This window comes from Gymnogyps californianus, chromosome 25 (genome assembly GCF_018139145.2).
Source record: "Gymnogyps californianus isolate 813 chromosome 25, ASM1813914v2, whole genome shotgun sequence".
NCBI lineage: Eukaryota > Metazoa > Chordata > Aves > Accipitriformes > Cathartidae > Gymnogyps > Gymnogyps californianus.
Window position 1 is genome coordinate 5,075,582 of NC_059495.1, and position 13,906 is coordinate 5,089,487.

Sequence of the window (13,906 nt, forward strand, 5' to 3'; positions counted from 1 at the left end):
GGCTGATGAGTAATCAGCTACGTTGGAGACCTGCTAACGGGAGGAAAAAGTTGTTAACATGACTCAACTGACCCCTCTCTGCAGAAGTTAGTGTGTCTTTTCTGAAATACCACAGGTGGATTATTCCACGACTTGGATGTGGAGCCGGGAAGGCATGGGCAGGATATTTCTCCTTGCTTGCCAGCTGGAGTCACGCGCCGGTGATGAGCCACCGGCGATGGGAGAGGGGACAGGGAGAGAACGAGCCTAACCCCAGCTCGGCGTGAGCCGAACCCATCTGCCTGCTCGTCCTTCAGCGACTCCGTCGAGGGGCTTTTTTGGTCTTTCCCGTGGCAGGCTCACTGTGCGTGCAGTGACGCTGCAGGCTGGCTCAGCATTTCTGTGCTCAGCTCCCGCGTTTTCAGGGTTCCTGCGTGTCCCTGCCCTGAAGCCATCTTCCTCGCTGCCGTGGCAGGGATGGGGCAGGCTCCCTTCTCCCGGTGCCCGTGCGGAGCAGGGAGGAGGTGACAGCTGGGCGATGTGGGATGCCGTGAGACACCGAGTCCCACTTTCCGAATGTGGGCCGTTGCCTCCCGAAGTGCAGGAGGCAGCTCTCCCAGGAGATCAGGTGTTGTGAGACTCGTGACTCCACCATGCAAATGCTGCAGGCTGTGAATAATCACGTACTTGTGCAGGGAGACTCAGCCCCGCGTGGGCTGGAGCATCCCGCGGCCAGGCGGGAGGCAGCCGAGTCCGGATCTCCTGCTCTCCCGGCCGGGTTGCCGGCAGCGAGGGGCTAGGAGGAGAGGAGCAGGGACCGGCACCCCGGGAAGCCCTGTTGTCGGGTCAGCCCCTCTCCAGTGGCAAGTATTTTTGCTGCCTTGTGTGAAGGCTGAACCAGAACCTCGCTGCTCCGAGGGCTGGAAATCTCTGAATTTCCAGCCTGGAATTGTAGCTCATTCCCGCTTTTTTTGTGCCGATACCCAAACCTAAACCTCCGTCCCTGATCCTGAGAGCCAAGTCCCAGGGAACTTGGCAGCAGGGCTTGACCGGGGCTGCATCTCTCCCAGATGACCGTACGTGTGATGGGGAGAGCTGCATCCTCCAAGTCTCTTGCTCTTGTGCAAATCTGAGGACTCCTGTCTCATCTGTCAGAGTTTTCCAAAAAAACCCAAAAAGCAACGACATTTTTATCCCTCTTGTTAGGCAAAGTGGTAAATTTATCGCTGGGCAGTTGTCAAGTGACTCAGCTCTGCGTGGTAGGCTGTGCTCTCCGTGGCTGCACGGCGGCGCGGAGGGCAAGGGCAGTCTTACCGAGTCCTGGTCTGCAATGACTTTTTTCCCCTTTCCATCGCCTTTCGAGCCGGGGAGGCCACGGGGATCCCCAGGCTGGTGGCACGAAAGACGGATACGGCTCAGGCCAGCGAAACGCTGCTGCCAGAGCTGCTCCCCCTTGGAAAGAGAAGGGATTCATCTGCAGGGTGGGAAGGTGCCGGCTCCAGGGTCACCTGCATCCCATGGGAGCTGCATTGCTGTGCCCGGATGGGTCCAGGCCGTGCATGGGTCTGGGGCGTGCGTGGCTTGTTCGGCTCTGGCTCATTCCCCGGCAGCTCCCATCTCGGCAGGGAGGGCTGCCTGCCTGCCTCCCACGTGGCGGGCAGGAGGTGGCCGTGGCCGAGGACCTGGGTGCTCCTTGCCTTGCCTTGCTGCCTTCACTCACTCCCGGCTCTGCCACCGCAGACTGACGTGAAAGTACACGGAGTGCCCTGTTCATGTAAATAAACCCAGCTATAAATAGAGAGGGAGAGAAGTGTGAAAACAGTGGGGAATGGATTTCATAAAACCAGCAAATTAGTCTGGAGAAACAAGGGTGTGAACCGGCAGCCGTGCTCCAACCCAATCCCATATTTCCAGTTCCTTGAGGGATGCTGGTGGGGCCCTTGTGCTGTGCTCGGCTTGGGGAGGTACGCACTGGGAGCCAGTCTGGGTCCTCCCCATCTACCATGGGCTCCTGATGCCTCCCAGTTTGGGCTGTGTTAGCGTAGGTGTCATCAATGCCCTTCGTTATTTTTTTTTCCTCTTTGAAATTGTGGCAAAACCCAGCTAAAGACATGAAGATGATCTGGCCGGTAACATGGACTCCAGCTGAACCAGACTATATGGACTCTCACCGGCTGGGCGAGCATGGATGGAGCTCTGCCGGCCTTGGGCTCGCTCCCTCGCGAGCAGTGGGTGATGGCTGGGATTTTTTGGGTGCTTTGAAGCTGGCAGGACCGGAGCGGGGAGGGTGCTGGCCAAGGGGCTCTGCCCTCCTGGGCTGCTGCAAACCTGACTTTCAGGAAACAGGCGGCACCGACCTGGCTCGGCGTGCGATCCGGAGAGCAGCATAAAGAGCAAAACTGCCCCAACGCAAGGGTCATCCTCGGCTCTGCCAGCCCCGCCAACCCACCTTGCAGATTTGCAAGCTTTCACTTCAGACCTCAGGACTAAGAGCTGAGTCAGACTTTTATGAGGTCTTGGATTTTGCTAGGGAAGCAAACTGCCCGGGAGCTCGCATGAGCTCAGGCTGGGCTGGGGGGGATGCTCTCTGCCAGGCCTCGTGCTGCCCGCAGGCTCTCACCTCCTGCCCAGGGCCATGCCGACGCCTGACCCTCAATAAGCGTAATTGCGGGCGGAAAGTGTGGGATGCTCCTCGCGCTCCTCAAACGCCTGCATCCTCTGCAAGGGTTGGGTTTTTTTTTGCCTCTTTTCCAGGACGCGCATGGGAAGAAGAGGTGGGAAGATCAGCAGCTGCTCCAACCTCTCCCCAGATACTCTCCCAACGGCGTGGGCAAGGGGAAGACAGTGAGTGCTGGGGACAAAATGGCGTGTCCCCCTCTCCGTAAGAGCCTGTCCCCTCCCAGGGTGCCTGTCATCTCGGGGGGAGTTCAGCGGCCCATTTCTCTTGCTGGCACGCTCCTCAGGAGCGAGCCCGGCTGTTTGCCCATCTGGCATCACCAGAGGTCTTTGCAGGGAGGAGAGGTGGGCTGAGATGGGCGAGCACAGGGGGACTTTCTATTTTCTACCTATTTTCCATTGCAGTGAACCCCAATTCTCTCTTTTTGAACGGAGGGGTGTGCTCAGCGGGGCACAAAGCTGTGCCAGGGACATGGCGGGGGGGACAGGGTGCCACGAAGCTGTCAGAGGGTGCAGGGGGTTAGGGACGGGGGCAAGTGGCGTAGAGCAGGAGCAGCGGGAGGTGACGCAGGTGGTGCGGGGTGGCAGGAGGAGGTGGTACAGCTGGTGCCAAGGGGTGGCAGCGGCACCAAGCCGGTGCCGGGTGTGGGGTGGCAGGTGAATGTGACACCAAGCTGTGGCAGGTGGCGAGGAGGTGACTGAGCGGTGCAGGGTCCCGGCAGAGGTGACAGCGAGCTGGTGCAGGCAGCAGAGCTGATGCAGGGTGGCGGGGGGGTGACACCGAATCTCTGCCCGGGGGGCACAGATGGTGGGAGGTATGTTACCCTGAGCTGATGCAGGGTACAAGGTTGCAGTGGCAGGTGGCAGGGACGTGACCCCAAGGTGGTGCAGGGTGGCAGGGACAGATGGCACAGCTGATGTTGGTCAGGGTGATGCAGAGCTGGTGCAGGGGGCAGGTGGCTCAGCCCGTGGCGGGGAGGTGACCATAAGTGGGCGCAAAGTGGCACAGGGGTGTCAGAGAGGTGGTGCTTGGCAGCAGGGGCAGGTGGCAGAGCTGGGGACAGGGAGGTGGCACTGCACCAGGGCAGGGGGGCACACCTAGGAGCAGGAGGGTGATGCTGCGCTGGTGCAGGGAACACATCTGGGGACAGGGAGGTGACGCTGTGCCGGTGCAAGGGAGCACATCTGGGGACAGCGAGGTGACGCTGTGCCGGTGCAAGGGGCACATCAGGGGACAGGGAGGCAATGCTGAGCTGGTGCAGGGGGCACATCTGGGGACAGGGAGGGACGCTGGCGGTGCAAGGGGCACATCTGGGGACAGGAGGGACGCTGGGGGGGGGGGGGGGGGGGGGGGGGGGGGGGGGGGGGGGGGGGGGGGGGGGGGGGGGGGGGGGGGGGGGGGGGGGGGGGGGGGGGGGGCACATCTGGGGACAGGGAGGCGACGCTGTGCCGGTGCAAGGGGGCACATCTGGGGACAGGGAGGTGACGCTGAGCTGGTGCAAGGGGGCACATCTGGGGACAGGGAGGTGACGCTGAGCCGGTGCAAGGGGGCACATCTGGGGACAGGGAGGCGACGCTGAGCCGGTGCAAGGGGGCACATCTGGGGACCGGGAGGAGACGCTGCTCCGTGGCGGGTGGCAGAGCCGGTCGGGAGGTGACCGGTCGGCGGAGGTGACCCCGAGCCTGTGCCGCGCCGTGCCGTGCCGTGCCGTGCCGGCGCACCGCCCGCCGCTCCCGGCAGTGCGCATGATACTGCGGCGCAGGGGCCCCGCGCGCGCCAACCCACCTTGAAACGGGCCCGGGCCGCGCCGCCGGCCAATCACCGCCCACTCCGCCGGGGCGCGGCCAATGGGCGGCGGGCGGGGGCGGCACCGAGCCGCTAAAGGGCGCAGGCTAGGCTGCGCCCCGCGCCGTGCGGCGGAGGGCAGGTGCAGCGAGGCGGCGGCATGGGCGCGGACATGGGCGCAGCGGCGGCGGCCGGCGGCCGGCCCTGAGCCGCCCCTCCAGCCCGGCCAGCCCCGCGGCGGCCCGGGGAGCCCTGCCCCGGCCCGGCCAGCCCTGCCCCGCCCCGGCCGGGCCGCCCGGCGGGCGGAAGATGCTGCGCACCGGGGGCCGGTAGTACTATGATTTGGTATGTGGCCGCTTTGGTAGCAAGTGTGCTCGGCGCCCGCGGGCTGCCCGTCCAAGGTGAGTGGGGCCGCGGGCCGTCCTCCTCCGGGATGCCCTGGGGGGGGGTCCGCCGGGCTTTCCGGGGCGGTGGCGTGGCCGCTTCTGCATGCCCCCCCCCCCCCCCCCGCGATGTACTGGCTGCGGTGGGGGGGGGGGGGATGTGCATGCACCGGGCTGGGATGCATGCACCGGGGAGCTTGCACCGGGAGGCGGGGCAGCACGTCCCGGAGCTTGCACCGGGGGGGGGGGAAGCACACCCCGGGGGTGCGGCGCGCTGCGGCTCCGGAGGGGGTTTGCGTCCTCTCCGGCGGCTGTGCAGGGGGGGCTGAGCGCTGCCCGTGTCCCCGGGCGCCGCTGCTGCAGCGAGGCGCTGGCTATTTCTTTATTCTCCGGTGCCGGGGGGGAGCTGGGAGCACCCGGCGCATCTTCCCCAGGCGCTGAGCGGGTTTTTTGCAGTGACCTCCCAGAGGGCAGCGGCTGCAACTCGGGAAGTTGAGGAGGCAGGAGCTGGCAGCAGCGCCCGGCCGGGCTCCCGGCGCTGCTCTGCTGTGCGGCAGGTCCTGCCTCTCTGCCTGGGTCTCCGCTCGGGGGCTTGGAAATTCCCTTTGGGAGAAGGCAGCTGGGTGCGAGTCCTTGTGGGGGGCACGCCTGGCTGGGTGCGGGGGGAGAGGCGGGCAACGTGGCCCCTGGCCGGGGCCGGAGCACAGGCAGGGGACGGGCAGGCGTTTCTCGCTCCCCCTTTTCTTCTCCCAGGCTGGGGGAAGCAGCAGGCAGCAGCTCCGAGGGGCGCAGGCAGCGTTTGCCCTTCCCTGCAAGGGTAGCCTGGCTGGGCAAGGAGAAATGCAAAAGGGTTTTGGTGCCTTCCCCTGCAGTGCCCCGGCTGTGCCCGTGTGCTCCTGGCTGCAGGTTTGGGGGTGACTTTGCTCCCCCCTGATCGGGGGAGGCTGCTCTCCTTCCCCCCCCACTGCAGGCTGGCTGCTGCGCCGGGGTAAACTGAGGCACAGGGTTGTCCAAGGTCAGGAGGGAGACAGCGGCGGGGAATAACCCTGATTTTCCTGCTCTGGCTTCTTTTCCTTCGGCTGCCAGCCCCCTCCCTCCCCCCCCCCCCAGCCATCCCTGCAGGTAGAAGGGGAGCTGCCTGCTGCTGGTGTGGCACCGTCTCCCATCTCTGCCGCCAGTACCTCGCCAGGCATGGGGTGGTCCCTGCATCCCAGTGGTCCCTAACCGGGATGGGACCCGGGAGCTGCGCCCCGGGTGTCACCGAGCCCTGCCCGTGGGGATGCGGTGGCCGCCGGCGGCAAGCGATGCCTGGCTGGCAGCCACTGCCGCTCCCCTCCGCGCGGCGCCAGGGGAACACCGCCTCGGTGGGCTGGGAGGGGGCACCTCGGTGTGTGCCGGGGTGCCGCAGCCCCCCCCCCCGCATCATGGTGCTCCTTGAGCGTGCGGGGTCACATCTACACTCTGTCACGGTCCCTTGACATCTCTGCCTGGCAGTCGGCTCCTTGGAGGTGGTGGTGGGGGGTGTCGGTCAGGATGGGGCCACCCTTTTTGGGGGGACAGGTCCCCCTCTTGCTGTCGAGCAGCGGCCGGCCGCTGCCCGCCTGAAATGCATCCTGCGGCGTGGCGACGCGGTGGTTTGCAGCAGCGGTTTTGTAGGGGGATCCTCTGCCTGGGAGAGGAGGAGAGCGGGGAGTTCAGCGGCCGGGAACTTGGAAATACCCTGGAGCCACTCGGATGGGGCTCCCGGACTGGTGCCAGGGTGGATGGGTGCGTGCTGGGGACCCCGGGCGCGGGGGTGCTTGCGCGTACGGAGCGGCGCGTACGTGATGAATGAGCGCGCCGTGAGTAATGCGTGGGTGGGCGCCGGGCGTAGCGGGCGAGGGGGCGCTGCGGGCCGGCGCGGCCCCCGCGGGGAGGGCTGCGTGGGGATGGGGAGCCCCTTGGCCCCAGTGCTGTCCCCTCCTCGTGGGGAGCTGTCACCCCACGTTGCTTGGGGACAGGGCTTCGGAGCAGGGCTGGGGCTCACCATGCGGCGGTGCCCTCGCCGGGGCTTTTCCTCTGGCCGTGGCCTTCCTCCCCATGCTGCGTCCTCCTCCTCGCAGAGCCAGGCTGAGATGCAGCGGTGCTGGCCCCGGGCAGCCTTCTTGCCTGGCCTGGCTCTCCGAGGGCTTTCCAGGCGTTAATCGGCTCAGAGAGGGAAGGAGGGCACGTTATTCCCTCTTACGGCATGGGGGAGGAGAGCCGGGACGTGACCGCGCCGGGAGTGGGTGTTGGAGGAGGGATCCGGCCTCCTGGCATTCCTGGCGGTGCCGTGACGCCGAGGGGCTTTTCCTCCCTCTCCCACGAGCGTGACGCAGTGCCGCACGGGGATGCTCGCGGATCCGGCAGGCGCGGTGTGCGGAGGGAGGATTCGGCGTCGCCAGCCCCGGGCGAGGGCTCCCGTCGAAGAGGTTCCCTCTGGACACAGCGGCAGGCGATGCTCGCGGTGCTGACCTTGGCTGGTTGGAACGGGTCGCCGTGGAGGTGCCGGCGCTGCATCCCCTACTCGCTCCCAGCGCAGAGCTGTTGCACGTGAGGGCTGGTGCCTCTTCGGCCGTGGAGGGGTTTGGACCGGCAGCCGCCGGCTTTGGCACATGCGACTTTGGCCCCACTCTCCTCTGGCAAGGGGATGGTTTGGCACTGGGAGCGGCCAAGGGGGTTGGCCCAGCTCCTGTCTCCGTCCTTCCCTGGAGGATTTCTGCTCCTCTGGACCTGTTGGATGGGAGCGCGCAGGGCAGGGAGGGATGTGCGCATCTTGGTCGTTGACTTGGCTTGCCGGAGGGTTTTTGCGGTGATGCTTTCCCGGCCCGTTGGCTTTCAAGTTGGAAGATGCAGCTTTGCTGGTGATGGGTGGACCCTGCAAGTTCTTCTCTGGAGCAGCGGCAGGATGGGTTAGCTCCCATTCACCTCCAGTCCTCTGTCTTGGAGGTCGTGGCTTCAGGCTGGAAAAGAAGCCCTGCAGATGGGCGAGCAGCGGGTCCAGCCCCGTGCCGTGCCGATGGAGGAGTCCTTCCCTCTCCCTTCCCCTGCGGTAGGCATCTCCCGAGCTGGGGGCCCTGAGCCACCAGCTGGCCTTTGGAAAAACAACTCCCTTCCTCCCGCTTCACGACGGAGAGGCTGGCGTTGGTGGGAGGGCTGCCTGAGCCAGGAACAGCGTGATTCAGGAGCTGCTGGCGGGCAGCTCGGAGTGCTGTCTGCATCCCAGTTACCAGTCGGAGGGCTGTGAAGGCATCGGGGTGGTACGCGCTGCTCCGTGGGGAAGGGTGATGCAGGCAGCCTGCCCGTGGGTACCAGTGTGATGTGGGTCTGGCTGCGCTGGGTTGGGGGGCACAGAACCCCAGCAGCGCTCTCCGGGTGCAGCAGGTCTCCCCCGGGAGCGGTTTCGGCTCCAGTCTCCCACGGCAGCTGCTCGCTCGGCCCTGCGGTGTGCAGAGGGAGCTCGCGGGGAGCGCGCAGGTAGCTGCTGGTCGTTGCTGGGAGATGATGGCTCCCGCGAGGCGGCTGCCGTGCGGCACGTGGGGATGCTCTGCTCCAGGCCGATGGCATTTAGAGGGAGGCGACGCTGGGGACCCCCGGGTGGGAGTGGGGATGCTGGGGTGAGCACGAGGAAGTAATTTTCTTGCACGCTCCATCTCTGCGCCCATCTGAGCACCGACCTGCGCTAGCACATGTGCTCGCCGAGCTGCCACCCAGCTGGGCACAGTCCTACCTGTGTCATCGCGGGGAGTGGGGACCCACCGTGGTGGGTGGGGGGCTGCGGTGGGGCAGCACCCTGGGCATGCATGCTTCCCTGGGGGTGCCAGGGCAGCTGCCTGCCTGCGTGGGGATGGTGGTGGTGGTCCCACGGGACACCCCTTGTCCCCGGGGACGGGGTTCGAAGTCACCATCTTGCTGTGAATGGGGCGCCAAGCCACCCTTCGCAGCTAATCCTGCTCCTCCGCCGGCCCCGCATGACCTTGAGGCATGTCACTTGACCTGCGCGTTGCCCTCCATCCATCTGGAAAATTGGGTTTAAAACGCAGGAATCGTGCTGAAAGCCCAGATGCTGCTTTCCAGCTGGGGGAGGGGGTGAAGGCTGCGCTCCCAGCCCCTGGGGCTGTCCCCAGCCAGGGGACAGGCAGATGCTCTCGGGGGGCTGCGGGTACCCCTGGGCGAGCAGGGGGGGGACTGAGCTTGTAGTGGGGGGTGCAGCCCCCTCCAAGCTGTTGTGGGGGGTAGGCAGGTGGGGGACAGGCGGCTCTGCCCCCATCCCATGCACCGGCTCCACAGCCTGGGTCCCTGGAGCGGGTGTTCCCCCACCCCTGCCACGGGCTGCGGTCGCTGCCCTGCTTGTTTTGTGGTGCTGGCTGCCTGCTCTCCTTCACTGCCGGCCTCCATATGCCACACCGGTGGCCTTGTCCTCAGCGATCCCTGCCATATCCCGCCTCCGCCGATGTGAGCGGGATGTGTCGGAGCAGATCTCGTCTCCGCTCCGCAGGGAGGAGAGGTCCACAGGCTCGGAGCCTTGTGCATGCTCCCTCAGCCATCCCCACGGGGGGACAGGGATGGGGACAAGCACCTGGGGTGGGGTGTCAGGATAGGATCCCCCCCTCTGACCCCAGGGCATGAGTGTCTGCTGGGCAGGGCAGCCTTCCCGGGCTCTTTGCCATCGTCCCTTGGCCGTGGGATTGGCGTTTATCCCCACTGCGAGCTGATGCGCAGCGCTATTTCATTTGGAAACCCGCTCTGCTATGGCCGCGTCCTTCTCACGAAGCATCTGCAGGAAGGGTCCCGCTTCAGCGAGTGCGCCTGAGATGCTGGGTACCACCAGCTTCACCGAGTCCTGCGTTGCCTTACGTTTCTGCTCTTGGGATGGGAGGAACTGGATGCCCAGACCCGGGCGAGGGTCTTCCCAGCTTCGGTATCGTCATCCCGGGGAGCCCCACAGTGGTACCGTCTCTACGCGGCGGCAGCCTTCCCTCCTCTCCCTTTGGGATGCTGTTCAACTCCACCTCCGCATCTTGTATTCTTGCCTCCTGGCACGCGGCGTGCTTTTATTTTTCCTGGATCTGCCTGGATGACGAAGCCTGTTGATTACTTGTTTTTCTTTGTGAGGCATCCCCCAGCTTCGCCTGAGCTCCCGCACCGAGGGGGGATTTGGGGTTCACATCCCGCTGCGGCTCCCCGATGTTGACACTATTTCCAAACCACAGGTTGAGCCTTGAAACCCCCCTGAACTTGGCGGGGAAAAATCAAGTGGGTTTAAAAATACCTCGTCTGTTTGCGCTCTGTTTCTTCTGGCGTCTGCGGATTGTTTTCAAGCGTTTCTCCACAAATGTGGGGGTGAGAAACACTTCTTTTGAATTGAGAGCTGCAGTCTCCATCGCTCGCGTGCCTTCGGCAGCTGGGACTTGGAAGGAAAACCTGGTCAGGGCTGGGAGCACAGGGTTAGGGAAGTTGGGGAAACCCAAGGCGGTGGGGTCTGTAAAACATCTCCCCGCTGCTTTCCTGCTGTCTCTGGAAGCGGGGACAGGAGGGCACGGGGGCCGGTGGCGGGGCGGGTGGCAGCTGGGGAGAGCCGGGGGCCGGTTAGCTGCCGTGGCTGCCAGTTGGCTGTGCATGTGGGGAGGTGATGCTCAGCCGTGCGTGCAATTCCCCACCGGCCTTGCGATCAGACACCGGCACTGCGAGCTGCCGGGGCTGACCTATTTTCCTACGCCCAGGCGGCCATGGCCAGGCGTGGGTCCGGTGGAGCGGCTGCCTCGTCCCCTCCCCGGGGACATCACCCACCGGTTTGCTGGGGAGCCAGTCAGGGGATCCCGGCATAGGGCTGCGAGCGTGACTCCCCCGGCACCCATCCCCAAGGCATCTGGGCGACCTCTTGGGCGGCGTGCTTCTCCAGCTGGGCAGGCATCAGCATCCCAGGCTCCATTTGGCGTTGAGGAGCTGAAAACCAAGATCCCACCTTGGCACCCAAGGAGCTGGTGGGCTGGGGCAGGCGGGGGGCTCGGGGAGGGGCTGGGGCTCTGCCTCCTTCATCCTCTGCTGCCAATGGAAAGCAGGACTGTCCCTTTGAAGGCGGCAAGGTGCTGGGGACCTGCTCGCTCAGGGAAGGCGGCCGGGAAAGCGCGTGTCCTTGGATGCTCTTGAGCAGCACGTGACAGCTGCTGTCCCCGATCGGCGCAGGGGGGCCGTGGGCAGGGAGGGGGGTTCCCAGCCCTGCAGCGCAGCCCCCCGGATGGGTGCCGCAGCGTTGGGATGGGTCCTCGCAGCTCTTTGCCGGGGTGGCAGGGGAGGGCTGACACCGTCTCCACTGACAGGGTGTGAATGCTTGAGCTCGTTGGCGATGCAGCGATAATGAGGGATGGAGAGGTGCAAGAGTGTTGTCAGGGTGGTGCAAAGCGGGGGGCAGGAGCGGGGTGCGTGTGTGCATCCGTATTGCACGTGTGTGCACAGCAATCTCCCCTGCCCAGATGGGGTCCAGGCAGGTACAGGGCCATGCGGGACGCCCGTAGTGGGGCCGGGTGCTTGCAGCAGGCATGCAATGCAGCGTCTGCTCCTTGCAGATGGTTCACAGCTTCGCACCCCAGCATCGCCCTCCCCGCTGCCGCCAGCCAGCCCTCCCAGTTAAACAGCCGCCATCCAGCCCCAGTGCCCGGCTTGCTGGTGCTGCGGGCACCGAGGATGCCTGGCTGGCCATCGAGCTGTGCCCCTCTGCGGCAGCGCACCTTGCAGCGGGGAGGGGGTTTCGGCTGCGGCCGGGGCTGCCGGCAGAGCTGGCTCTGCCCCCTCCCCTTCCCGTGGGGGCACTCGGTCGGTGAGCCCGTGGGGTGGCACGGCGCGGGCCTCTCGCCGGTATGTGCTTGTGCTGGAGCCAAAAATAGCCGGTGATGCTCGGCTCCCGCGGCGGGGAAGCGGTGATGTCACTCGCCGCCAATCACCGGCGGCCCCGAGGAGCAGCGAGGAGGAGTGGGAACGTGCTTCCCCGAGCATCCATCTCCGAGCATCCCCCCTGGAGCAGGCGGTGGTCGCCTGTGCCAGGAAAAGGGAGGGCCCTTCCTTGGTGGGAAGGGAGATGTGGGGCTGAACCCTGCGCCTGCAGTTTTGGGGATCCCCCCCAGCCCTGGGTTTCCCTCTCCCTTTCTGAAAGCCGTGCTGAGGATGCAGCTTTGCTGCTGATGGTGAGAGCAGGATGACGACAGGCTGCAGCCAAGCAGGGAGACACAGCCGGGGTGGAGCAGTGCCTTCATTTGAGGCTGAGACCAAAGCCCTGTTTAATTACCCCAGCCGGGGCCGGGCGGGAGGAGCAGGGTGCCAGACTCGATGCGCAGGTCGCAGCCGGGTTTCAGGCCTGGGGCTGTCGGGCATGCCTGAGGATGGGTGGGCTTGGCTGGAGCATCGCTGCTCTGGGGACTCAGCCCACCCTGGGATGGCTCCTGCGGGAAAGCCGGATCCCCGGGCTGGCACACCAGAGCTGCGGGTCGGTGGTCCCTGCACGCTCGGTCTCACTTGCCAGAGGATGCAGGGGCACAAGCAGGGCTGCAGAAGCAGCCTTTTCCCTGCTACAGGGATGTGGGGCAGCCCTGATGGCGCTGCTAGGTGGGGAGTAGCGCTGGCCGTGCTCCGTGCACCCCCTCTGCTGGGAGCAGGGGGTCCCCAAAACCCCTGCGGGGTCGCTGGGAACCACCCTTGCCCTGGCACAGGGGGTGGGAAGCCATCCCGGAGCAGCAGGTACTTGATGGTTGCCATCCTGAGTCCTGTGGTGGCTTGGGGTGGCCCTGGAGCTGGGTGGAGGGGCTTGGGGAATCCCCCTCGGTTTCAGGGTGGGGGAGACCCGTCCCTGGGGTGATGCCCTCGGCAGAGCCAGGCGGCTGGGGACAGGTATTGTCTCTGCTGTGGCTTGCCTGGGGGTCCCGATCCTCTGTCTGTCACTGATGCCAGGGTCCGGTGATGGGATCAGCCACAGTTTCTTCCTTCGCCCCCTCGCAGGTGCCCTCGGCTCGAGGGAGGAGCCCGAGTTCGTGACCGCTCGTGCTGGCGAGAGCGTGATCCTGGGATGTGACGTGATCCACCCGCTCACGGGGCAGCCCCCTCCCTATGTCGTCGAGTGGTTCAAGTTCGGCGTCCCCATCCCCATCTTCATCAAGTTTGGGTTTTACCCTCCCCATGTCGACCCGGAGTATGCCGGTGAGTCCGGGAGGCGTGAGGGTATGAAGGGGACGTACCGGGTCCCGGCTGTGGCGCAGCCTGGGATGCATGGCTCCGCTCCATCCGCTCCTCCGTTGGAAACCGCGCGGGCTCTGCCTCTCGTTGCTCGCTTTCCACCCAGTTGGTTTTAATTAAGCAGCAGTGCTAGGAAGCCAGCTGGGCTGCGTGGGACGGCAGCAAGCGAGGCAGAGAAACCTAGGGTGACGTGTGGTGGCAGCGGCTTCTGCTGCTGCCGCCGTGCCCTGGAGCAGCTGTGAGCCTGGGGGGGGATGCTGGGGGGACGGTGGGGATGGAGCCGGGGCCACGTGCTGGGCAAAGGTGGCAGGTTGGAGCTGCAGAGCCCATGTGGCAGCTCGCCAATGTGCCACCTGCCCCATGTGGCCGGTGGCTTCTGGTGGGGTGTCTGGGCTGGGGACCAGCCGGGAGTGGGGTGGCATGGTGGGACAGACCTGTTTCCATATGCCATTCCCTGGGGAACGCCGAGCTGAGGACCTTCCCTGGGTCTTACCCTGCTTCCAGGCTCTGCGGGTCTTCCTCCACCCAAATTGCTCCCTTGGGAAATCCTGCGGCAGGGAGGATGCCAGCACCGGAGCCTGGGCTGAGCCCTGCCAAACTCAGCTCATGCTTGAGCGATGCTGGAGCGCAGTAGCCGCTGGGCCGGGACGGAGGTTCGGGCTGCTTTGCTGCCGGGCCAGTTTCCTGGGCTGCACGCAGGGTCAGCCCGGGGCTGCCCTGCTTTTTGGGAGGCTCCCAGGCTGGGGAAAGGCTTTGGGGCGCGCCTGCACGCCGGCTGTACCGCCGCCAGCCCCCGGCTGAGAGCAGAAGGCCGGCGTCGCTGCGGGCAGACACCGCTCAA

The 13,906-nt window shown here is 65.7% G+C and overlaps 1 protein-coding gene across 1 annotated transcript in view; it reads left to right on the forward strand.

The window, feature by feature from the left end:
* The first annotated feature begins 4,778 nt into the window (after window positions 1-4,778).
* IGSF9B (immunoglobulin superfamily member 9B) overlaps window positions 4,779-13,906 on the forward strand; it is a 40,259-nt gene continuing 31,131 nt past the window's right edge. Inside the window, exons 1-2 of the mRNA XM_050911006.1 lie at window positions 4,779-4,842; window positions 12,832-13,029. Coding sequence (XP_050766963.1) covers window positions 4,779-4,842; window positions 12,832-13,029 — 262 coding nt within the window. The remainder of the gene's footprint in view (window positions 4,843-12,831; window positions 13,030-13,906) is intronic.